General features: G+C 55.9%; 1 protein-coding gene across 6 annotated transcripts in view; it reads right to left on the reverse strand.

Moving 5' to 3' along the window:
* The window catches only part of CUX1 (cut like homeobox 1), a 373,427-nt gene that overhangs the window by 52,647 nt on the left and 294,832 nt on the right, over positions 1-25,948 (reverse strand). For 3 of the 6 annotated variants that reach the window (XM_049698863.1, XM_049698862.1, XM_049698861.1), the window contains exons 12-20: positions 23,137-23,195; positions 19,536-19,584; positions 18,721-18,817; positions 17,052-17,723; positions 15,841-15,906; positions 14,440-14,541; positions 12,172-13,010; positions 9,753-9,918; positions 9,160-9,216 (exon numbers count right to left, since the gene is read on the reverse strand). In XM_049698863.1, the coding sequence (XP_049554820.1) occupies positions 9,160-9,216; positions 9,753-9,918; positions 12,172-13,010; positions 14,440-14,541; positions 15,841-15,906; positions 17,052-17,723; positions 18,721-18,817; positions 19,536-19,584; positions 23,137-23,195 (2,107 nt within the window). The remainder of the gene's footprint in view (positions 1-9,159; positions 9,217-9,752; positions 9,919-12,171; positions 13,011-14,439; positions 14,542-15,840; positions 15,907-17,051; positions 17,724-18,720; positions 18,818-19,535; positions 19,585-23,136; positions 23,196-25,948) is intronic. The other 3 variants (XM_049698866.1, XM_049698865.1, XM_049698864.1) reach the window with 1 other exon arrangement.

Genomic DNA, 25,948 nt, shown 5'->3' on the forward strand with positions numbered 1-25,948 from the left:
GGAGAAACACTCAGTAATTATCATACATCAGTGTTATGATGTGGTAATTGATTATAACATCTTTCTGCTGCCCCTGGGGAGCCCCTCTGCGCACCCAGCTCCAGGCACTCTGGACAGATTGCTCTTTTCCTCCCCAAATCAAAGTCACTACTGCTGTTCTCTCCAAGTGCTATTTCTGTGGGGTACTGATCCTCCTCTTCCAATCTCATGAGGTATTTAAGCTACGTGGAACACGCTGACTGTAACTCAGAGACGAGAGGGTCTAGCCGGGAGGAAGGCGCATCCCTCTGGACTCAGCCTCTTGGCTTCAGAGGTGCCGCTCCAGCTTCCGAGAAAGTTTCCTTGTCGAGAGAAATGCGGCAACTTCAGTCCCTCCTCATCGCAAAGTTGGTACAAAGGCAGTTTGGCTGCTTTATTTAGGTGCCAAATGACAGACTAATTTTGGCCCTCTTGTAAAGGACAAACCCAACATCTGCCAATTCAGACTCGGGCTATATTTAGGAATCCAGTTCCAAAGGGAAGAACAAAACACAAAATCAAGATGAAGCCGGTGACGGAAGCCACCTGGCTTGCTTCGTTCTCTCTGGGACCCCCTTTCTCACTCCTGAGCATGACCCTGGCCCAGGGACCAGTCAGCAGGGGGCTGGGCCCCAGGTCCTGGGCTGGCTGAGGGCCACTAGCAGGGAGAGGGCATGAAGCTGAAGGGCGGGGCTGTCCTCGCACGGGAAAGAACCCTGGGCCCCTGCGCATACCTTCCTTGGATCTAGGCTGGAAGGGGTTTCAAAGCAGCATGGACCCGCATCACAGGCCAGATGGGTCATACACTTTCTGCTGCAAAACTTCATAAACCGGGCTCTGACTATGCCACTGTTTTGTTGCTGGGTTCCCTTCCCTTCTGCCCAGCTCCCAGCCTGAACACAAGGGCATGCCTCTTGGGGTAACTGAGGCATCTGATTTTCTGTTAAGTGTTCATCTTGGATCTGATTTTATTATTATTTAATAAGTTTATTTATAAATCATTTCCACTTCGATCCACTTAGGGATCAAAGGTATTAGTGCTGCGCTTGGCACATAAAAGGTGCAAGTACATGAGTTTCTTCATTGTACTCTTACCGCCTTTTAAAAATTACCTGAGGATTTTTAAGCATTTAAGCTTCTTCATCCTTCCCTGGAAGCAAACCATTGAAAACTGAAGTCCTCATTTGCACCTGTGACCTACTTTTGCCTCTTGGACTGAATGCCCAATGTACTGCAAATTCCCTTCTCCAAAGAAAGTCTACGGGGAAGAGAAAGGAGCCGCGTCCAGAGGCCCTTGACGAAGGCCTGCCGGGGCCTTCTCCTAATGGGCAGCTGGGGCGTGCCAGCACCGAGGGCCCAGGCCACGCAGCCCAGAGCAGCCGAGCGGGATGGCGCTGCCGCTCCCCTGTGCCCACAGCCACCCCTGTATCCAGACGAGATGGCCTGGCTCGGCACTAGTTTGCCCCAAATGGCCTGAGCGATGACCTGTAGTCTTACTCTTTTTTTTTTTTTTTTTTTTTTTGCGGTACGCGGGCCTCTCACTGTTGCGGCCCCTCCCGCCGCGGAGCACAGGCTCCGGACGCGCAGGCTCAGCGGCCACGGCTCACGGGCCCAGCCGCTCCGCGGCACGTGGGATCCTCCCGGACCGGGGCACGAACCCGCGTCCCCTGCATCGGCAGGCGGACTCTCAACCACTGCGCCACCAGGGAAGCCCTGTAGTCTTACTCTTGAAGCTCAAGATTTTGGGTGAACTTCATGGAATGGCAGGTGGACTGACAATGTTCAAAGATGGACGGCATTTCAGGGAAGCCAGGAATCTGGAGAACTGCATGAAGGTCATCCTGCAGCTGACCCTTTGCACCGGCTGCCACCCAGCAAGGCTCTCCCTTGACAGTCTCCGCCCAAGGAGTGAGTGCTGGACCCGCTTTCTGCTTTAAAGCCAGGAGCCTGACGTTTCATGTGTGCACGTACATTGTTCTATAGCTATCTGTGTGCGCACGAAATGACATAATGGCAGTGGTTTCAAGGGCAGCAGTAGGAAAGCAAACACTCAACTAGCACTTCCTCTGTGCGAGCCACTGCCCTGGAGGCTTTTATACATGAACCCATTTAAAACTCCTGAAGGTCTAGGAGATAGGTACTTTATTTTTCCTATTTTAAAGAAGAAACGGAGACACAGAGAGGTCAAGTCACTTGCCCAAGGCCACACAGGAGCTCAGTGGCTGAGATGAGACGAGCCCTCTGCCGTTGGCTCTGAGCCACCGCGTCCTGCTGCTGCTCACACGTGCTCAAGGGTGCTCGCCGCAGGATCGTTTCTTAGGTTCTGCTGTTAAAAATCAATCTAGGGGGCTTCCCTGGTGGCGCAGTGGTTGAGAGTCCGCCTGCCGATGCAGGGGACGCGGGTTCGTGCCCCGGTCCGGGAAGATCCCACGTGCCGCGGAGCGGCTGGGCCCGTGAGCCGTGGCCGCTGAGCCTGCGCGTCCGGAGCCTGTGCTCCGCAACGGGAGAGGCCACGACAGTGAGAGGCCCGCGTACCGCAAAAAAAAAAAAAAAAAAAATTAATCTAAATATCTCTCACTAGTGATTGGTTAAATAAAGTACGGTATGTCCAGATACAGGAATTCCCTACAGCAGTGAAAAGAGGAGGAAATTCTTTATGTCCCAGCCTAGGGCAGTCTCTACAGACTATTGCCAGGTAAGACAAGCAAAGCACACCTTGAGCACTGCGTGCTCCCTTCTGTGTGCAACGAACATCTAGATGCAGAGACTCTCTGAAGGAAACGAACAGGAGGGCCTTGGGGGAAAGCACCTGGGGGCCTGGGGATGAGGGAGGAGGGCGATTTATTTTTGAAAAAGGGTGTAAGCTCTTTTAAATCCTGCATTTTGTAGCCATGATGCATTTTACTTATTCAAAGAAAAAAAAAAACAACCCCCAAAACCCACAAACCATAATTAAAAATAAAAGTTTCTTACTCTGGGTTACTCTGATTCTCTCGTCTTTTTTTGGAGAGACCCAGTGACAAATCCCACTTAAGGAACAGAGACCCTTGGGGGCTGATTTGTGCAGAAGCAGCCTTTCCCAGGGATCGTGGTGACAGCATTTGCTGCTTTGAGACGAAAACATCGAGTGGGCTGGCTGGCTCAGTGGCTGCTGCTCCAGGGATGCCTGTGCGGGGCCTGCGGGCGCAGTGTGCTCTAGGGGAGGGCAGGCTGGGCCGGCTCGGCTCCACCACCACCCTCACCACCCCCCACCCCACCCCGCGGCGTCCCAGGAGTGAAAGGGCCTCTCCGTGCTCCCTCTGCCTTCCTGGTTAATGCTGCAGGGAAGGAAGTTTCAGGGTCGTGCTCAGGCGCCACAAGGAATCCCACAAATGCCCGGAACCGCTAGGAGAGCTGAAAAGGCAGCGCGGGCACGGAGGTGACGCAGGGAGGCGCAGCTTCCGGGGAGCTCACGAGAAGCCGTCCTACCTCGCTACAGCCTTCCCCCCGCCCCGCCCTCCGAGGCCGCTCTTGGGGGCGCTGGGTCCCAGCCTGCCTCTCCGTGCCCTGGAAGCCCACCTCCTCTCAATGAAGAGCCGCCCACGGGGCGGCAGCTGGGCATCCTGGGGCCCAGTGCCGCCACGGGGGCAGGTGACGGAGGTCACCTCAAAGGAGCAAGGAGGCCCCCTTCTGTCCCGATCTCCATACTTTTTTTCTTATCATAACGGGCCTTAAGGCGGCAACAGGAACCCTACTCTACATAAAGAAAAGACAAAACTCCTCCGTAATCTACTTTCCTCCTGTTATTTTAAAAGAAAAACAGAAGGCCTCTAAGTCGGGGCTTCTACTACTTTCGCTTTTTTCCAAAGGTTCCGCACGTGCCCCGTCCTCAGCCATCGATGAACGTTCGCACCCGCAGAGCTCTCCACCTGGAATGTTCTCCGCCCTGACCCCTTCGCCCTTCACGGCCCAGCCACCTCCTGGGGCGCCCTCAGCACCACGGGCCTCCCCACCGGCCTGCGCCCACATGTACTAGATGACAGACAAACGTTAAGGTAGGTTGCGTCTGATTCCAGAAACCTGACTTTTCTGATCTTAGGACAGACAATTCCTTTATCGTGGCACTCTTGGTAACACCGAAATGCCATCGTACAGGGCACGACCAAGAGAGAGAGAAATGAATGCGCACTTGGTTCTTCTGGCCGCCAAGTTCATGGCCGGTGAGTGGGGGGCGGAGGCTGAGCCCCAGGACTAATGATGAGCGGAGCCGTCACCTGCTCGGGAGGGGTCACTTCCTAGCTCACACGTGGCTTTCCAGAATTCTCTTTTGTTTTTGATCTGTTGCCTACGGCCATGTATACATCAGTTATGTATATACAAATCTTTTCAGGCATTCAAAATAAATGACGAGTTAGAAGAGTTCTTTTCAGAGAGCACCAATAGTTACTTTCACTGACGTATTTCCATGAAAGAGAAGAAAAAAAAAGAAAGAAAAAAAAATCAACTCAGTTCTAGTCTAGGGCACTGAACAAAGCGTTCTGCCTCCTTTAGATGGTGCCACGGAATTCTCTGGGGGTTCGACCAGCCCTTCCTCTTCTTATTAACGTGCTATGCAAGTGCCCCACCCTGACTTAGTCACCAAAACTGAGGAACTGATTGCTTATTCAAGGAAGCCGAGTTTAAAGCACTAAAACCATGGACGTGTTCTCCTGGTCATTTCATGGGTACCAAGCAAGAGCCGCACATTAAAAAGGAAGGTTGGCCTGTCCCTAACTGGGAGCTGTGGCCCTGGGACTCTCCGGCTGCGTAAGGCCATGTGCAGCATACAGCCCCGTGGTGCTCATGTCAGGGAGGGGGCACACGTGGGACCACCCACGTTGGAGAGGGACGCAGCTGCTACCTTCTCAAGAGGGAACTGGCGGTCGGCTGAGTGAGAACAGTGACGAGGAGCCATGGAATTCTCCACAGCCAGAGAAGATTCCGGAACCCGCAGTTCCTGCCTGACGCGCTGGGAAAAAGCTGGGTATTTTATAATTAATCCGAGGAGACTGGGCCATCCTTTCGTCGGTATGGCTTGCAATAATCCGTCTGGGCGTGGAAGCTTGTGAGCTACAGTAACGAAGTGCTCCCAGAGTAAAAAGTTACAAAGCTGAGCGCATGGGCAACTCCTGTCAATTCTCCATAAGGTGATGAGTGACTGAGTCGCATTTAGAAAAATCTGTTCCTTCCCCGTTCTTTCTCCCCGCTTTGGAGTTGTCTCTTGTCTCCTTCTTTCCCTTGGGGCAAAAAGATTAATCACACCAAGGAACCATGAATATGAAATGAGCTTTAAGGAATGAAAAGGAAAAAAAAAATCCAATTGTAGATCACATCTAACTAGGTACCTACGTACTACCTACACGGATACACACCCGTACACCTTCATTACATCTCAAGGTTTTCTTCTTTAAAAAAAAAAACACCCTCCTAACTGATAAGCAATGACCACAGGCCACATTCAGAGAAAACAAGCCTTACTTGGTCCCTCCTTTCTCCTTCTCTGAGCGCTTCCTCTGCTTCTCCTGAGCACTGCTACTGCTACGCAGGGCGAGGGTAGCTGATGCGTGATAGCTGGGATGGGAGACAAACAAACGGGAGACTCGGAGAACCAATCCCAAAGGACTACCTGCACCTCTGTCTTGCCATATTAGACTAACGACAACCCAAGACACTGGGGACTTTGAAAGAAGCCAACAGAAACATGTGTATAGAGGGACTTCCCTGGTGGTGCAGTGGTTAAGAATCCGCCTGCCAATGCAGGGGACACGGGTTTGAGCCCTGGTCCGGGAAGATCGCACATGCTGCGGAGCAAGTAAGCCCGCGAGCCTAGAGCCCGCGCTCCGCAACAAGAGAAGCCACTGCAACGAGAAGCCCTCGCACCGCAACGAAGAGCTCGCCGCAAGTAGAGAAAGCCCGCGCGCAGCAACGGAGAGCCAACGCAGCCAAAAATAAATAAATTGATATTAAAAAAAATGTGAAACTAGACCACCAGGAAATACAGGAACAGGTAACTGATCTGAAGTTCTGTCCTTTAAAAACCGGTTTTGTTTTTTTTTAAGTTACTCATATGACCGGTATGGAACCCTCCATTCTCCTCCTCAAGGCCTCAACAGCGCAGGTCACTCACTGAAAGTGGCATCAGTTCTCCTCAGTGTCCAAGGCCATGACCCCACGTCTCGAATCATCAAAGGAACGTTCAGAAATGGTTACAACCACCAGGAGGAAAAAGTGATGAGGCACTGGAAACTTCAGTTTCTCTCTCCTTTATCAGGAACCTGATCGGCAAGTTGGACACAGAAATCATTAAGGAAAATGGAGATGCTGAGGGCAACGGGGCTGGGCAGAAAGAGGCAGACAGGAATTCTTAGCGAGGAAAACAGAGTCCCGTGTCAGCAGTTTGCTGTTTAGTTGAGTGAGGCCCTCCACCCCCGGGGCACCTCATTGCCATGGAAACTAAGCACAGAGCCCTGCATTAGACCCACGCGATCTCTGCTCAGACCGAGGCTGTGGACAGAAGGTGGGTCTTCCAAAGTCCTTCCACACCTGGGAGGCTGAACCGATGGCCGGGCCAGTTCGGCAGCCTGGATTCTCAGACACTGAGTGTTTCTCACCAATATTCAGGAACAGACCAACCCAGGGTCAGAATTACCTTCCTGCAGCCATCTGCTGCCACCACGCTGAGCTGCCCTGGGCAGAGGCCTCATGGAGCCACCAAGGACAGAGCATCTTTCTGGGTCTGGGGGCCTCTTGGAAGGATTCCGTGGTAGCCACGGCGAGAGCAGGGAATCAGAATCCTGGAGAAATCCTAGGCCAGAGGCGTTGCTCCCCTGCCTTTTGGGCGGCAATGCTGAATGCTTCCTCCGAGACACTGTTTTTTTTTGGCCACACTGCGCGGCATGCGGGATCCTAGCTCCCCGCCTGCGCCCCCTGCGTTGGAAGCGCGGAGTCTTAACCACTGAACCGCCAGGGAAGTCCAGACACTGATTTTTTAGGCTGTCAAAGATCCCGGCGTCTCCAATAGTCACTCATCCCACTGATTTACCAACACTCATCATCATAAGAGAATTCTGTTTTTCAAATCTGAATTCCACATACCGAAAGGCACGGCTACTTTAATTTTTAGAAACACTCCTGAAAGGATAACGCTGATAGTAAAGAAATTTCAAACAAGGAAAGCTGCCACCCACAGTCTTGCCGCTATGTGATCATCTGTCTTTTCATTCTGACAAGCACTTTCTAGTCTCTCCTGATCCAGAGAAACATTTGCGCTTAGCTACCATCGTGACTTAAAAAAAAAAATTTCTATTTTCCTAGAATGTAAGAAATAAGTTTTCCACCTTTCTCCACAATCACCATAATTATTACTTCTACGGATGGCTTCCCAACTGCTGACTCACAACAGGCGCGTCGAGTGAGAGGTCGGCCATCCACCTCCCGTCTTGCGGAGACGACACAGAGAGGCCTGCCTGGGCCTCTTCACAGAAAGCAGGGGAAAGTTCTGCAGCACTCACTTGTACCCAGGGGCTCACTGCCTCCTGCCTCCCTCCCTCCTTCAATCTGCAGGCTCCCCAAGAGTTTAGATCTCCTTATTTTATAAAGTAATTTGATCTCTTACAAATATCACTTACGTCCCTCCGAGGAGCCCTGTGAGCTGTTCCCAGGTTGGAAACGTGGCTGTCATAGGAATGTTGCAGCACAGCAGCGAGTGCTCGCTATACAATAGAAAGCCAAGAGCCATTCTTTAAGGATTTGTTCCGACACGGGGAAGGTTCTGGCATCCATCGCAGCCGACCTGGGGCTGCAGGCGATTTCTTCTTTTACTTAGGAACGAGGGGTTTTGATCTAAAAACCGTTAGTCACATTCTGCCAAGTTGGGTCCTGACTCTGATGGGGCAGCGGGTACTCGGAGAGTTTAACAGGGCCCAGCTTTCCATTAGAGCAAGAGGCAAGGAGAACTTTCCATGCAAACGTCCGCAAAACTCTAGCACAAACAACCGCGTCCACTATTTTCTCTAATGTGTTTTGAACGGGCGCCGGTGCTGTGTAAGTTCTCCAGTACCTGCTAATGAAATTGGCCAACGCAGAAAGGCAGGGAGAAGGAAGTACACCTGATCCTTCTCAGAGGGCCAACCACTCCGTTTAGAGGTCCAGCCAAGAGAACCAAGAGCTTGGGCTAGATACAGCCTTCCACCCCTCAAGACGGAACACCCCGAATACAAGAGAACGTCAGCCGGGAGCTTAGCGGCGCCCGGCACTGGCTGCATCTGTGTGCGGGTTTGGAGTTCCGAGGCGGCGGAGGCCGCTGCCGCCCAGCTGTTCCCCTCACGACACGTGTTTTCCCTCGTCAAACTTCCAGCAGGCTGGCGGGCTCCACGCTCCGCACTTAGCTTTGTTTGTGTTTTCAATGCATCAATGGGATGTGGAGACTAATCAACATGTTTAGAAAAATAAAGAAAGAAAAAAAGAGGAACAGCTCACGATGCTGGCTGCTCCTGGGAGCTGGGTGGGAAAAGCCTGGCACAGGCGGGCACACAGGAAGGACAAGGAGGGGGTCCAGGAATCAGGGGTGTGGGCCAGCCCGGGCTGCCGTGTCCAGGAGTCCGCGTGGCGGAGATGTGACCTCAAAGACCAGGCCTCGGGGCTCTCAGATGCCGCCGGAAGCAGCCCCAGCTCCTGGGCCCGGGCTCCAGGCCCTCCACCACCTGCTCCCAGGCTGGACCCCAACCTCAGTCCCACTCTCCTGAGTGTCACGCCCTGAACTGCAATGCCCGTTCCTTGTCCCCTGTTATGAGACTGGAAGCCCCCTGAGCACAGAATCCGTCTCTGACTCGGACCCCAGCCCCCAGCCCCGAACACAGGGCCTCACAGCTAGGAGCCGACGGACTGATGAAAGCGCACGGTGAGGAACAAGAAAACGCTGGAGGAACCTGAACTCGGCCGTCGACTCTCTCCTTCTTCGTTAGAAACTACGACCTCGACGAATCCAGTTTGCCTAGAGGGTACCATGTTTTCAGCTCACCGGATCCAGAACGAGGGATCCTTCAAGTCTTCCCAGTACAGACCAGAGGAAAACACAAAAGGCAGGGAAATGTTTCATTCAAAACACCGGACATGGCTAGTTACCTGAGCTCACGCAGCCCTGCTGCAGGGGGTCCTGGAGTGACGTCATGGAGTGCAGGACTAAACGAGAGAAACGGGTACAGTTAAACGAGGAAACAAACTTGGGGGGGGGGGTTAGAGCTTCCTAATACCCGGAGCACAGCAATAAGGGCACCAAAGGCCCAAGGGAGGGCACCCACTCCTCCCGGGGAGGGCCAGAACGGGGCGGGGGGTGGGCGTCCACGCTGGCAGGCGAGGCGCTGCCGGTAGAAAGCTGGCCACTGGCTGGAAGAGCCAGCGGAGGACGTCACCCACGAGACCCTTCGTTCTGCTCCTCTGGCTGATTTCCTTTCCTGCTGCCCTGATTTAGCTACTTGACTCTTACCTATATTTATGTATAAACAGCATTTTCCTAATTGGTAACGCATTTTCTGCTGCTTATAAAATTAGCTAGGCACAATCTTCTCTCTCCCAAAAACTGAGTCAGTCCCATGGCAACAGGTGGTGGAGGAAGGGGGGCGGCTCTCAGGCAGCAGCTGACAGCGTGGCGGGTGGTCTCCCAGCACAGGCTCCCCTCCCCCACCGCCTGCAGCAGCCCAGGGCGGGGCTGCCCTTACCTGGCCCTTGCTGCTGTCCTTGGACAGGCAGGACGCCCTGGCCCAGCTCGCCGTTCAGCCAGAGCTGCATCCGGATGAAGGGTTCGCGGCCTTTCTGGGTCAGCTTGCTCCACGGCTTCGGCCGGGACAGCATGTCGCTGACGCTGCCCTGGGACAGGCCCAGCACCTGGAATGGCGACCAAAGACACACAGCATCAGCACCCCGGGTTCGGTGTGAGGCCGCAGAATGTTAGTGGTACACGCGAGGCCATGCGGAGGCGTGGTCGGGATGGGTGGCACGTGGGGAGCGCTCCTGGGGCCGAGCAAGGAACCGGCCCCTGGGGGTGGGTGGCAACAGCCTGGGGTGGGGGATAAGCTTTTCAAGGTCACCAGTGGGCTGATGCCCTGACACGGGGAGCCACGGTCAGTCCCAGCTTTCAGCTCCCAGGGAGAGGAGGGTGGGCAAACGGAGGGGAGGGGCTCCCTCCAGGGTCTCGATCCTGCCAAGCCTGCAGGGTTGTCGTCCTGACAGCCCGAGGAGGAAGCACTGAAACTCTGTTGCTCTTTGCCTGGTGGCGCCAGCAAAGGCCGAGGTGCTGGGGGCCAAGGACCCCTTTAGAGCAGGAGCGACGGATGCTGGCGGGACGCGGGCGCCCGTCTCCTTTGCCGGCGCCGGGCCAGCCTGGCATTTAGAAAGGTCTGCTCTCTCTGATCACATCCTGCTCGACGGTAGGGGCCCAGAGGTGAGCTGGTGGCAACCAAGGAGCCAGCCTGGGAGTGAAGCTCACTGCAGACGATCGACAAGTTGCACGTACATACCCGACTTTGTTACGCTCACATATGGCCATACATATGTATGGGCACAAACACCCCCCACAGGACACAGATGCAGCCCAGAGATATTTAGGGGCCGCATCCGATCACTCTTTGAAAAGTTCTCAAGTTCCAGAATAAACTGCACTCACGGGCCAAACAAGTTCAATGCTATTAAGTCTCTGCTAAATTTAAGGCATGAGCACAAATGTCTATTTAAATGTTCTCAAATGATATTTTTACAACGCTGAACTAGAAATTTCAAGGGACTTTCAATTCTCATCCTCATTTCTATTCACCCCGTCACCTTTTGCGAAGTTGGGACAAAGAGCTCACAACCGTGTTTCGAGGATTCACAGCACAGTACGTGGCAAACACTGAACTCGAGGCAGGACCTGGGAAGGCGGGTAGGAAGGTGCGGGGCAGGCCCCTGCTGACCCAGCCACGTGGCCCTTGGGGAGGCCGTCTTTTGTTTTTTTTGCTGCATCGGGTCTTCGTTGCTGCACGAGGGCTTTCTCTAGTTGCGGTGAGCGGGGGCTACTCTTCGTGGCGGTGCGCTGGCTTCTCATTGCAGCAGCTTCTCTTGTTGTGGAGCGCGGGCTCTAGGCGCGGAGGCTTCAGTAGTTGTGTCTCGCGGGCTCTAGAGTGCAGGTTCAGCAGTTGTGGCGCACGGGCTTAGCTGCCCCGCGGCATGTGGGATCTTCCCGGACCAGGGCTCGAACCCGTGTCCCCTGCACTGGCAGGCGGACTCTCAACCACTGCGCCACCAGGGAAGTCCCGGGGAGGCTGTCTTTTAGGGGACTGGAGCGCTTCTCATTATGCTCAGCAATTCATTGTTTAATCTAAGACTATCCCGGGGTATTACGTTTATCTTATATTCTGCAGGCCTGGTAAATCCCCATTATCCAGAATCTCAGTGACCAGGAAGTGCCAAGAACAGAAAGGGTCTGGTAGCCCATCCACAAACCATGGCCTTTCGTGAGCCAGGGAAGGCCGATGTGGAAACAAGGGTCTTCGAGGCCAGTCCTGGGCACAGCCTGGGCTCTGTGCAGCTCTGCCCGTGCCACCTCTAGCTGTGCATCCCTGGGCAGGTTGCTTCACCCCTCTGGTGCCCCAAGCACGTTCTGAATTATGAGAGAGGTACAACTACGCTTTACGTTGCTGTTTCTATCGAGTGCCTTCTGGTTCTCTGCACGCTGGCCGTCTCTCTCTGTGATCAGATCAGATCCTTTTGGCCGAAACAGCCTACAGAGGCGCCTCTGGGCTCCACTTGGCTGGGGGGACAGAACTCGATTCAGTCACCTGCTAGCTTGGGGCACATAGTTAACTTCCCTGAGCCTCGGTTTCCTCATCTGTCAAATGGCGACTTTGCCACCCCCTCACAGTGTGAGACAAGAGGTCTAAAGGACCATGGAGGGTGAGAGGGCCTCACCCAGAACCTGGCCCCCAACGGGGATGCCGCAAATGGAGCGTTCACCGGCCAGCCTCCCCGGAAGTTTGGGAGTGGACGAGCCACGATGCTCCTTGGTTAACTAAGTGGGTGACGGCCACACCCTCCAGACAGATACGCAGTCCTAAGCAGTGAAGGGAGATGGGAAGACCCAGGCTCCCACATCGAGTCCCTTACCTTCTCCCCGAAGATCCTCTGACAGATGCCGTTCTTGGCCAGCTTCTCCTTCACCTGCCGGGTGAGCTCGATGGTGTCCACCTCCTGGTACATGTAGATCTCGTACTGCTCAGGGGTCAGCGGAGGGACCGAGGGCTTGGTGGGCTTCGACAGGGGCACGATGGGGGAGGAGGGCAGAGGGCTGTTCTGGGGTGTCTCGCTGCGGCTGGCTCCGGTGAGGCTCAGCTCTGAGCTCTGGGAGTACGGCGACTCGGCGCTGGGCCAGTCCTTCCAGTACTCTGACGAGGAGGGGCCCTGGAGCTGGCCGCGCTCGGCCCGCGCCTGCCCGCCACTGCCGCCGCCGCCTTTTTCTTTCCCGCCGCTGGCTTCTTCAGCCTTGGGGTCTTCGGGGGGAGCGCTGCTCTTCCTCTCGGGCTGGACGGCGCTCCACCAGTGGTCTTTCCACACGCCGCTGCGGCCCAGCTCGCTCTTCACGTGTCTGAGGACCCCCTGTGCGGAGTCGGCCGCCCCCGGGAGGTCTGGCCCGGGCACGTCCTGGGACTCCTTCTTCAGGACCGGGGGGTTGGGCAGAGCGGGGGCGCTGGAGTCGGGAGCCGAGGGGGGCTTCTTCAGGGAGACGGCTAATGGAGAGTAACCGGACACTGACGACATGGGCGAGGGGGGCATTAGCTTGGGGGTCAGGATGGCGATGTCTGTCTGGGACAGCGGCGCTGGCTTTAAGGCGGGGTCGAGGGCGGCCTGCTGGGCCTCCATCTCGCGGCGGGCCTGCTGCAGGATGGAGCGGATGGCGTCGTCGGAGTTCCCGCTGCTGGACGCCGAGGAAGGCTGGGCCGGCTCTGCTGCGGAGCAAACACAGAGGTGAGACGGTGGCGGCACCGCCCCGTGCTTTTTCACTCCACTTCATCCTGACCCGACCTGCCACCGCATGCAGGTTACTGGGGAGAACCTCACGGCTCTGTTTTTCCAACGTTTTCCCCGTCGTGAAACGTTCACGCACCCTGTCCGAGCAGTGATAGAGGGGCCAACGCGCCTGCTGTGCGACCACACGGCCTCCGCGACACACCAGCCGAAGGGGTAAGTTATGATCACGAGTGTGATGGGGGGCGGGGCCGGGGGGGTTACGCGTGCAAATGCTCTGTGACTCTCTTTCCGGGATCACTTTAGACTTAACATTCTCATGTGCTATATCCCAAAATTCCAGTGGTTTTGTTAGCTCAGATCCCCTTCCGGGTGGGTGACTACGGTGTGGCCACCAAGGGGGAGGGGGAGGGGGAGGGCCAGTGTGTGTGTGGGGCAGTGGGCAGGCCCTAGCTCAGGAACCCAGGGGAGTGACCAGGTGGTGGCAGGTGCTAAGCGGTCACAGCTGCCTGCAGCCAGGCCTGGTGGGGCCTCGCGGCCACGTCTGTGGCGGAAGGACTCCACAGAGCAGGGGCTTCGTGGGCACAGGGCAGGGGTGTGTCTGTATTGAACCCCGGGTAGAGCACTCAGGTTTCCTCTCCAGCGGAAGGTCTGAGCTGAATCTACAGCCTGGCACGCCTCTCAAGCAAAGTTCAGCCGCAGGAAAGCTGAAATGTGGGTGTTCTCTTACACAAGGCAGCTCTCAGGGGGCTATGAGGGCCGATTCCTGAAGCCGGCTGACTGCAGAGGTGGGGCCATCCACCCTTTAACACTTCCTGCTCCTCTCTGGCAACGTCTGTTCCATAAAGCAGCTGTGGTCAGTATATACCCAAGTAGCAAAAGCCTGTGTTGCATTTAAAAAAGGGAATCTGGGGGGCTTCCCTGGTGGCGCAGTGGTTGAGAGTCCGCCTGCCGATGCAGGGGACGTGGGTTCGTGCCCCGGTCCGGGAAGATCCCACGTGCCGCGGAGCGGCTGGGCCCATGAGCCATGGCCACTGAGGCTGCGCGTCCGGAGCCTGTGCCCCGCCGCAACGGGAGAGGTCACAACAGTGAGAGGCCCGCGTACCGCAAAAAAAAAAAAAAAAAAAAAAAAAAAGGGAATCTGATACAAAGTACTTGCTAATTTAAGTCACGGAGATTCTAGGCCAGGGGTACATTCTTGAGTCAATGCTAGGGAATGACCTAGAATGGTAACTATTAGCAAAATAGACATCACACAGACCTGCTCCCCTCTGTGCTTGCCTAAAGGCTTGAAAACATACATTCAATTTTTTTTTTTTTAAACAAAGTTAATTACTGCTGACCAGAACGCTCATGACAATTCTTTCAACTAAGTGTGGAAGACAGCGGTCGAAGGCCTGGACTCCGTACCGGTTTTCTGTACTTGCAGCTCCCTTTTGGCCTGTTCCAGGATGGACTTGATTGCCTCATCGGACCCGGTCTCTGAGGCTCGGATCCGGGTGGTGATGTTACCTGCAGGGAGAAACCACACCAACGACATCAGACCCACACCTGGAACAAGACTCAGGGCTGCACAAAGACGTCATTCTGATAACCAGCGGCCGAGCGGAGGCCGGTGACGACACGGAGGCAGGCGTGGCCTCCCGTTTACCTGTACCAGCTGTGCGTGCAACTCCACAGCAGGTACCGCGGCCCCGGGGCAGGAAGGGCTTCCCACTGACTCCACCTGGCGTCAGACAGTACTCGGCCAGTGGGACAAGCTCTCACATTATCCAAGCTGGACGTCACCCGTGGGGTGGGACCAGGGAGAGCGAATCATTTAATCCGGTATAAGAAACAAGATGAAGGATTAAAAGGCAACGCTTTGTTTGTGAGTCATTTAAAAACAACTCCAGCAGCTGCTTTGGCCTGGGACTACGTTCAAGGCTTTGTACGTGTCCTTGAGGCCAGTATCCCAGAGCGGAAAAATGGGCAGAGAGGGCAAGGGGTGGAGGCTGATTCTGTCGCTATCGTTTGCTCTACAAGGTGAAGAGGCTGAAGGCTTAAGTTAAAATTTTCGGGTCTCTTATCACATACTATCTTTTTAAAATGTATGAACAAGGAGAGAGGCCTGCGGACATGCCTAAAGGACAAGAATCCCGTCTTTCGGTCACATGGTGATGCTCCGCCGCGCAGCCACGTGCACAGATGCGCTGAAGCTACTACGGCCCGGGGGCTGGCCCGGTTCTTCCCGGAAGCCGTCCACGTGTTTGAATCGGTCACTACCTCACTCAGTGTGAACCGCCACATTAAACCATTTAAAAACAGGCAAGCCACCGGGACAAAACCCCATCGAAGCTGTGACTCCGAGGAGTGCCACGGGGGCTGGCGAGCAGGTTCCATCTGGGATCTGTCCCCTCTGTCATGCCCTCGACACATTTCAGAGTTCAGGGAAGGTACAAGGAAGCAGCAGTATCTCATCTGACTCAGTCACCTGATTCTTCTCAGAGCAACAAATTACTCTTTCACCTGCTTCTTGGGAAATGGGGAAAGGCGTAATTTGAATCTAAGAGGGGGGCGGGTGTGGGATTCGCGTTTTGGGGCTCATCTTAGTGGTGCCGCCCCCTCCTGCGCTCGGTAGAGCGCGGGCAGCTCAGGGGGAAGGGGCCGTGCGTACTTGAACCCGTGCTTTGTTTTATACTTACTAGCTCTGTTTTTCCATCAGGTTCCAGGCCAGAATCACACTGTACAGTTTTAACCCAAATACACAGCTAAGGACATGCTGCTTCCTAGGTTACTAACTGCAAAGAAAAACACCTGCCTGCGACATACCTTCAGACCCATTTCTTCGTTTCGGTACCTCCTGAAATAGTCTGTTCAGGCTCTGGCCTGGATTCTCTGTTGAAAAACAAGTGTGGTAAGAACAAAACAATCAGGGGGATGGTGGTGTTGACGTTATGGGCTGCGTGATATGAAATCTGAGCCGCTGTCACTACAGAGAGGGCTCAGGGCTGCCTGTGCCACTTGGGAGTCACGAGAAACTTTGGAGAGGCCCTTCCCTGGCTGACCGGCTCACAGAGGCCACGGCTCTGCCACCAAAGGGGATCAGATGGACCTAGGTGGCGGCCTGCGGCACCAGCGCCACGGGGGTCAAACGGAGGGAGCAGGGCCGCCAAGCGGATCGCCCACCAGCCCCGGAACAAAGCTCGCATAAATCATGCGGAGACAGTCAATTTCGGCTAACATCGCCGTGAGAGCCTCGGTGCCCTTCGTGCGCATGGACGCCGTTTGAAGCGTCTCCCTTCTCCGAGTCTACATCTCCAGAGCGTCTGAGAAGAGCCCCTTCCTCTATCGCTGCTGACTTAGCAGAAGGATCCCCTGTCGTTAAAGAGGGAAGGAGTTCTGGCAGTTAGGGACTGGACGGCCTTTTTATCTTTTTATGGGCGGGGGGTAGGAAGCGTGTTTTAATGCAGCTTTCATGTATTTTACTCAAGGCAGGCATGTTTCGCCGGTAACGCTAGACAGATCGCTAGCGGGACGTAAACACGGGGAGTGTGACCCTGGGCCTCGCTCCCACTGGTGCGGAGGGAGGAGGGGGGCGCACGTGGTCGGCTTGCCCTCCGCGTGGACCCAGCGTTGCGTGAGGACCGCCCCCGGCCAATGCTGCTGCTCTAGGGCCGGGTGGTACCCACGGGCCCCTCCCCACGTGAGGCCGGCACCTAAGGCCGGAAGGATCGCTGGACACGAAACGCATCAGAACATCGAGCGTGAGGTAATTCCCTCCGACTCAGTACGTGGTACTGAAATAGCGAGTCTACTACGCGTGAGGTGCTGAACGATTTTCAGAGGCCAGACCCCCCCGCCCCAAGTCTAACAGCCTTAGCTCATGCCCCTCGGCCCTGAGCTCCGGCAATGGCAGGACTGAGAGCTGTACCTGATGTGTGATGCACAACAGATGTCTCATCTCTCTCTCTCACACACACACACACACACAGCTCTCCATGACGGGCTCACGCATGGGCACCAACCCATGAGTCTCTCACCTCTTTGTCTGCCTTGGATGCTGCGAAGAGCCAGGATGTTCTGCTCGTCCGAGAGGAACTGCTTCATCTTGTGAAACGGCTCCTTGCCGCGCACCGTCAGTTTATTCCACGGCTTGGGTCGGGCCAGAATCTCGCTCACGGACCCTTGGGACAGTCCCAGGACGTAGTGTCCGAAAATGCGCTGCCCGATGTTGTGCTTGATGAGCTGCTCTTTCACCTGCCGGGCGATTTCTGCAGTGTCCATCTCCTCGCCCTCGGAGACGCTCCCAGCACTTTCTGACTGGCTGGGAGACGGGGCCATGCCATTTACATCTGGGCTTTGTTGTAATGGACTTTGGGAAGATATGGAGTTTGTGCTGTATGGACCTGTTGAAAAAATCATGCTTGTGCTTCCTGCTTCCTGCATGGCCTTGGAGTAGAAGGACTGCATTAGCTGTCGTTGGAGGAGAGAGTTTAGTGCAAATTTTCCCGTAGAAGCCAGGGGCAGGCTGGGGCTTGCCAGGGATGAGCTGAAAAAGTCTTGCGTTAACCCCGCTGGTGAGAACTGGTGTGTACCATTAGTATTGGAAGCCTGCTCCCCCGTGTTGCGGGGCAACTGAGAAGGAGGGGAGGCCGGCAAAGGTCCAGGACGCCGACTCTCAGGCTGGTCTTTCCCTTTTCTCCTGGCTGACCCTACAAGGAAGGGCAAACATAATGCATTATGGGGGATTCAAAAGGGAAAAAAAACCAAGACCAGGATGCAAAGTTTGCCCCGCAAAAGGGAAAAAAAAAAAGTGCAGATTTTTTTTTTTTAACAAGGGCCAATGAGGTGTGTTGGTTTGTTTTTCAATTGAATTTTTAAATTAGCCAAATGAGGCCCCCCGGAAACAAGCAACATGCATTTCATGTTTGCACCTTTCTTGTACGTTGCAGCCTGGAGAGTTCCCCTTGACATAGACTCAAACTCCTAACGTGACAAGGAGCCGGTACCACACACAGTAAAGAGTCGGCAGGTCGCGGGCCTCTCATCGGGCCTCTAGCGTTTGAGCTATAACCAGAAGGGCCCCACCTGAGGAGCAGCAAACACTGACATTTTGGGACCAACGGATTCTCACACCACTTGCTCTGAGGCGAACGCACCGCACCGAGTCCGCTCGATCGAAGGCACGCACATTTTAAGAATGAAATATCATCGGAGCCCGAGACACTCTTAAACGCTTTACCAGCTGCCAAACCCGAAGCAGTCAGTGACGCCACCACTTCGGGACGAGCAAAGAAAGGCTAAGGATGGGGGAGGCGTTCCCAAGGAAAACCTGACAAAGGAAGAAAAGCTCCACTGAGCCGGGAAGGGCAGGGCCTGGCCCTGGAAGCAGCCCCGGAAACACCACGGGAGAGGCCGCACAACCAAGAAGAGACCAGAAAAGCCACCGTCCGCGAGCGAGCGCCCTCGTGGGCTCTCCCGCAGCACGGCCCTGCCTGCGCTCCGCAGACGCCCTGCGGCCTCGCGCCTCGCCTGGACCGTCTCGGAGCGGGTGGGGGCGGGTGGGGGGTGAGGAGGAGACGGACACTCGTTAGTCAAGGTTCTCATCGCCCGGTGACGCCCGCCATGCATCGGCCCAGACTCACGGTTCGTCTTCTTCTTCCTCGACCCCGGGAGGGGCCAAGCGGACGCGAGACCCTGTCAACCTACCACTCAGGTCGCTGTTGGAGATGCGCAGCGCGGCGTTCTCGGACTGCAGCGAGCGGTTCTTCTCCAGCAGGAGTACCTCCAGAGGCCTGGATGAGTCCTAGACGGGGCAGAGCGGGGCTCACTGCGGGGCCGCCGGACCCCCAGGATCCCGGCTCTGACCTGACCACCCCCCGCCCTCTCCCCGAAGATGCTCCACGCACGTGGAGAACACTCGAGCTCCTTTCTGAGATAACTCACTCCGGCTGAAGTAATTTCTCTCTTTCTAGGCTCACACAGCTTCCAGACAGCTCATCATTCCCTCTTCTGTACCCAAATCCGAGCATCTAGACCTCTGCCTTGTTAGGCAAGGGAGCCACAGACCTGTCAGGAAGGCCTGCAAAGGGGATCTCTTCTGGGCGCCAGCCACCAAGAGTCAGAGGCTGCCTTCTGGGCATCGGGAGCGGGCTTCCGCGTGATGACTGAAAATTTTAATTGGCCGCTGGGTTACCGTGCGCCATTGTCATCTTGCCCGTTTCTTGTCCACGTGAGGCAGTAGCTAATAAAAATTCCTAAGTCAGTCAGTCCACTTGGGGCTGCTCGTTTAACACAACCTGAAATCGTTTGTACCCACGTTCTCAGGACCTGCCCAAGTTAAATTGCAATTTCACGTGAACGCGGCTACCAGTTTCAAAGACACTAACTTTTCTCTTCTTGCCCCTTTTAAGTTAAAGATAATTTGCTTTAACTTGGCGAAATATCCTTGAGGAGAAACACCGCGACGGCGAAGCAGTGACGCGGATGCTCACGCACACGGAAAGCAAAGGGAGACCATGTACCTGCGTCCCAGCTCCCTCGGCCGGAGCAAACTCCATGGACTTCAGGATGCTGCGGAGAGCAAGACAGAGCCGTTAGCCCTGCTCGGACCTTTGGGGGCAGCCGCGCTAACGAGCGGCCACGTCACCGCTTCCTGCTCTCCAGGAACCGAGGAGCTGACAACTTTAACAACTTCCCTGGCAGCTTTATCATCTGATAGCGTCTCTGGAATAACTATTCGACTAGCAGTTGGCCAGCGAAAGTTTCTTGCCCAGCATGTAAATCATTCCATATGGAATCACACCAGGTCTGTTCAGAGTATAATTTTAAAGTTAAGTTGAACGCAGACGTAACACTGCTGCAAGTGGAATGTATTTGTAAAGCTGAGAAGGGCTGAAAAAGCTGTAACGAGGAAGCCGGGGAGAGGAACCGATGCCCCTGGCCGCTGCCGCCCGGGGATGGGCCAGGAGCGAGGTCCCACCGCTGGGTGGCTCAAAGGCGGCAGCGGACCGTCCGCAGCCCAGGCTGGGGAAGGAGCCACTACCAAGGTGTGGGCGCGAGGGCTCCCGTCTCCTTTGTTCTCCTTACCATGGAAACTGCTCCGGTCTCGGCCTGTGTCAACAAGTCCGAGAGCTGAGTGAGCGCGGGTGCCCAGGACTGCTGTTCACAGCGTTCCGCACACGTGGACACTCCTTTCTTCCTGTGGGTCCATGTGGCCCCAAGGAGCCCAGGCGTTCCCCTCACGCTCGAGGCGGGAAGGTGAGAAAGTGGGCAGCTTCCATCCCGGGCACCGGGCCTCCTGCACTCTCCCAGCTGGGACTCTAGCCTCGGCCCTTCTACAAGATCAATGGCAGTGCCATCCGGAGAGCACAGCGTGCCCAGGGCCCAGGGGGCTCTCTGTGCCACGGCCCCCGGGAGGTTCAGTGAGGAGCCGACCGCTCTTAGCTCCCCCGTGGTTGTATCTTTGTAGTGGCCCCTGTCGTGTAAACTAACAAAACGGGAACGAGGAGCTCATAATTCTGTTTTATGATGAGCTGCTACCGAGAATCATAAGAGCCTCGGGCCGCACTGCATCAGCCAGGAGAGAAGAGGCGAGCAGTCTGGACAAGCCCGTCTTTTCTTTGTGGCTGTCACATTGTTTGCAGCTATATTCTTGTCTGAGGGCCTCTTTAGGATCATGTAAGAAACGACTAAGTGCGTCTGAATTTATACTGAAAACATCAGTGTCTCTTCATTTATTTATTTTAATTTATTTTTTTGCGGTACACGGGCCTCTCACTGTTGTGGCCTCTCCCGCGGCAGAGCACAGGCTCCAGACGCGCAGGCTCAGTGGCCATGGCTCACGGGCCCAGCCGCTCCGCGGCATGTGGGATCTTCCCGGACCGGGGCACGAACCCACGTCCCCTGCATCGGCAGGCGGACCCTCAACCACTGCGCCACCAGGGAAGCCCTCTCTTCATTTATTCACCAAGTTTACCGACAGCCTACTACGTGCCTGGCGCTGTGCAGACTCAGAACCACTTCTCATCCTCAGGGACCCTACAGTGATTCTGGGTGGAAGACAAAATCCAAACAGCACCAGCGGGAGAAAACCCGGGCAGGAGACGGGTGTGTCTCATGAGATGTCAGTGTTTGTGAAGGGCCTTGAAGGAGCAAAATGCTTTACAGACTCCTGGGGTGGGGCACGGTGGGGACCTCAGGGGAAGAGATGGGACGGAACGGGCGCTGGCGTGCATCCAGAGGGCATGTGGATCACCAGGAACTGGGAAGCCAGGGACACCTTCTAGCAGAAGAGCCACCTGAATGGGGCTGCGCTGGGGCCGTGTTGGGCAGATGTAGCAGAAGCCCTGGCAGGAATATGGGCGGCTGTCCTGGGAGAGGGTGAGGGCCGGCGAGTGGCCGGGCAGGCGGACCTGGGAGGGAGCAGCCTGGGGCCAAGAAGCCTTGGTTCTCGGTGAGAGAGGTGAGCTCAGAGGAGGGGGTGTGGGCCTGGCCTCAGCCTGGGAAGGGCGGGGGCTCGGGAGAAGGCCTTCAAGTCAGTTTTTTCGATTCAACACTAGGGAGGGCACACATTGTTTTTGTTTTCGTTTTTTTTTTTGCGGTACGTGGGCTTCTCACTGTTGTGGCCTCTCCCATTGCAGAGCACAGGCTCCGGACGCGCAGGCTCAGCGGCCACGGCTCACGGGCCCAGCCGCTCCGCGGCATGTGGGATCTTCCCGGACCGGGTCACGAACCCGTGTCCCCCGCATCGGCAGGTGGACTCTCAACCACTGCGCCACCAGGGAAGCCCTTTTTTTTTTTTCTTTTGAGGCGGGAAGAAGAGGGAAAGGGATGAGGAGGCGGGTAGAGAAGTAAAAAATATACCTCCCGGAAATGCGGTGGGGGAGAGGACAGAGCTCAAAGAAGCTGGACCTGCAGAGAGTTGAGGGGGTGTCCAAGGAGGCGTGCAGAGGCCCGCTGTGTCAGGGGGGTGAGGATGCTCGGGGAGAGAAGTGAGTGGAGCCCCCGGGAGTCACCCCGCCAGGGAGGAGGCTGCTGACGCAGGGGGCGAGAAGGTCGAAGAGGCCTTCACGTGGGCTTTTTTAGCAAACCTGAGGGAATGGAATTAAGAATCCGAAGAACAGCATGGGGAGTGGGTGTAGGCTTATTTTAAAAGGAGAAATTAAAAATGTCAGCAAGAGCGAAACGAGCTGATGGGAGGAATAGGAAGGAAGGGACCAGCGTGGCGGGGTCAGCCTGGAGAGACGGGAGGGAGAAGCCGAGACCAGAGGAGTCGTTTCGAGGCAGGGGCTCCGGGAGCCGCGGGCATCTGTCCCCTCCGTCAGGCAGAGCACTGGGGGGTCTGCTGAGGGGTCGGGGTGCAGCTGGGGGCAGAAGGGTATGCCGAGGGCGTGGCAAGGCCCCCGGGAAGCAGAGGCGGCCAGCAGCAGGGGAGAGGCCCGGAGCCTGCAGGGACCCAGGCCCAGGGACCCCTCTGCAGTGTTTGCCAACCTGGCTGGGGAGGAGAGGGCAGCTCGGGTGAGACTCTTCGAGGCGAGGGAGGGCAAGGGGCGGCCGTGTGCACTGTCGGGGCACTGCCCGTGAGCTCTAGGCGGGCCAAGGGCAGCTCAGGGGAAGGAGTTTGAGGCGGGAGGGTCAGGCTGGGCGCCGGGGCCCGAGGAGGGAGCTTCTAAGCGTGGGAACGTGAGCATCAGCTCCAAAGGGTGACAAGCTTTCAGCTGCTGCCTCTCGGGTGGAGGCCGGGGGATCAAAGTCCCATAGTTTAAGCCAGGGAGGCGTGAGGCCTCAACTGGAAAATGTTTCCTTGCTCTGTTCTCCTTCTGTTTGGGGGACTTACAGCTAAAAAGTAAGCTCGTATTTTATATTTCCTACAAAGGCAGTATCTCCCCTGATTCCGTGCAGACTGGTAACTTTTATGCACAGAGTTCCATAAAAAGTCCAAAGAATTCAGGCACAGGCCTGAGTGCAAACACCCGCCACGGCGAGTAGCCCCGGATGTGGCCCCGTGGTGGAGCCTGAGCCAGGGGCCCCGCAGCTGCCCCCCCCGCTGACACGGGGTTTCCTTAGCACATGGCCCCAACGAGCCCTGGCTCGTGAATGGCCGAGCTGCATCTCCAAACTTACTTTAGCTCTTTCTTCACCTCTTCATAGTCAGCCTGTCCTTTGAGTTTTTCTTCCAGTTGCTGAAAACAGAGAGGGATTTTATTAGTGGTCGTGTCTGAAGAAGGCTGCTGGGCTTTGCCATGGACTGAATGTGGTGTCCCCACAAATTCCAATGTTGAGATCCTAACCCCCAACACGGTGATGGCATCAGGAGGTGGCGCTATTGGGAGGTGTCGAGGTCATGACTGGAATTAGTGACTTAAAAGAGACCCCTGAGAGGCCCCTCTCGGGGCCATGTGAGGACACAGCGGGAAGACGGCAGTCTGTGAACCAAGAAGGGAGCCCTCAACGTACACAGAAAATGCTGGAGCCTCATCTTGGACTTCCAGCTTCAGAACTGTTTACATCACCTGGTCTCTGGCATCCCGTCATGGCAGCCCCAACGGGCTAAGACCCTTCACTGACTACATCCCCTGTAAAGCATCCAGCAGCCCCGAGGGAGCCCAGACATGCACAGTGAAAGGTGACAACTGTGGAGTCGTCCCTTGTCCTTTGCTCGTTGCCTGATGTTCAGTGGGCACAGGCGTGCGTGCACACCACACACACACACACACAGACACACGGCAACCATAAGGTTGTAACAAACCCCAATGAAAGTAGAAGGAAAAGGCTTTACAGAAGTGGAAAACCGAACAATGAAAAGGCCATTTTGTATGAAATCCCACAAAATGGCCAACAGGATGAAGAGACGCTCTCCCGGTGTTTGAAAAGCAGCGTGTGGCTTTTCACAAACTACGTGAGGCCAGCTGACACGTACGGTTAGTTATCAACACCTTTGGTGGGACCCTGCTGATAAGAGATACGGCCCTTTTGTCACTGAGGTCAGCATCAGATAGGCACCAGGGAAAATGCGTTTGTATTTCTGGAAGGGTCCCCCCAGACGCGGGGGATTTTAGCAGCGGAGGCCGGTCCGCTGGGTGGTCACTGCTTTCTCCGACAGATGGTCCTGCAGGTAGGGCCCTGGCAGGGCACCCTGGCCAGCAGGGCCACGGCTGGGCATGGCTGACTCCCTGGCCCTAGAATGCCCTTCAGAGGGAAGGTCAGGGGCCCTCTGGCAAGCTTCCCAGATGCAGTGATGCTCTGCTGTGCTCCATTCACCTCTGTGAGCTCACGTGGTACCCACGTGGCTGTTTGTGCCCGGAGCCCTGCGGGGCCTTCTTGCCAGGAAGAGCCTTTGCTGTAGAGTGGGTGGCAGAGGGTGCTTGCTTCTCTGAAGGTGCTTTTGGCCTAGTTTGTTTTTGCCCTTCCCCCCTCCACCAAAGGAGTTCTCTGTGGGAAGGAAGACAGCTTGACATAAAACGCAAAGACTCAGCCAGCAGGGGGTCCTGCCCCTTTAGCATCCTTCCAAGCCTGGGGCGAACAAATTCCGATTCTTGAATCAACAGGCCCTTCCCATCCCCAGGGCTTCTAGTTACCTTTTTAGGCTCTACTTGACCAGCCACGTCTATGATCACAGTTTAAAGCCGGCTGAGAACATTCTAGAATTTGGGGAGAAGATTCCCACCTGAACCCCACGTGGCCCCATTTAGCCCGTCTTTTCCTTTTGCCTTTGCTGGCGGTTTCTTGTGTGTGTATTTCCCATTGTGTAGAATTGCTCTGCCCTAGTTCCTTTTTAAGACCTCTTGCCTGTATTACAATGGTTTCTCCTCATAATCAAACAGGGTAGCATGCACTCATTTTCCGACAAAAGATGCTGAGAAGGTGCTCATGAAGACACGATTCGTTCATTCTCCTCCCTGTGGTCGGAGAGCGGGAAGCCTTTCCTAACACAAGATTGCCCAGCGCTGCCGGGACGCAAAGCACCTTCGGAGGGTGGGACTCACTGACGCTGCACGCAGAGCATGCATAAAAAGCGGTCACGTTCAGAGAACAGGAGATGGGCAGGAAGAACGGCAGACACGAAGCTTCTGGACCTGGCACGGCCCAGAACCTGGAGTCAGCTCTGTCACTCACGAGCCGGGCCCTTTGGGCACGTCAATCAGCGGCTCATCTGTGAGACGGGAAGACCGGTGACCTCCGAGTACCGAGCGAAGGGGCACGAGACAAGGAACCGGTGCAGATGCTGGCGCCGAGGGGCCTTCGATGCGGGACCACTGTCGCTGCCAGGTCCTGCTGCGGGTTCCCTGAGAGCACGGCTGCAGGCCTTCGATCAGCCCAGATCAGAAGGTTTTCGGGCTGGAATCTGTCTGGTTAAATATGAGTTTTCACTGAGAACCAAACAGCTTCCACTGAAATTTCTGCCATCTGCCTGGGGGGGCAGCATAGTCAGGAAGAAATCAACATGGCGGCTGCAAACCTCTGTGGAGCAGACACCTGGACGGGGGCCTGGCGGGGGGCGCCTCACAAAGCCCGTCCCCACCGAGCTCCCAGCGGAGCGCCGTCTCAGGACCCCGCGTGTGGCGGCAGGCTGGGGGTGGGCCGGGGCAGGAGGCAGGCGGCAGGCGGCGTGGGCCCACACAGGCAAGAGCCCAAGTGCCCTCAGCTCTGTTCTTTGGCCAGAAACTCCTTGCTGGGCGCCCGTAACGTCTGGTTTCAGGGGGTCCTGCCCGGAAAGGGCAGCAGGTGCTCCTAGATCCCAGGCCCGGCTCCGCACCTCACATGTCATCTTATCCAGTCATCGCGACACGTCTGCAGAGCATCTGTCTGTCCGTCCAGAGAAACAAAGGAAAAAAAAAACCCACAGGGGGTCTGCACCAAAGGCCGTGGCAGAGCCCGAGGCTGCCCAGAGCAAGTGCAGGAAGCAGTGAGGCACCGGCGGGCTGGGACCCGACAG

The sequence above is a fragment of the Orcinus orca genome, chromosome 16 (assembly GCF_937001465.1).
Source record: "Orcinus orca chromosome 16, mOrcOrc1.1, whole genome shotgun sequence".
NCBI classification, from domain to species: Eukaryota; Metazoa; Chordata; class Mammalia; order Artiodactyla; family Delphinidae; genus Orcinus; species Orcinus orca.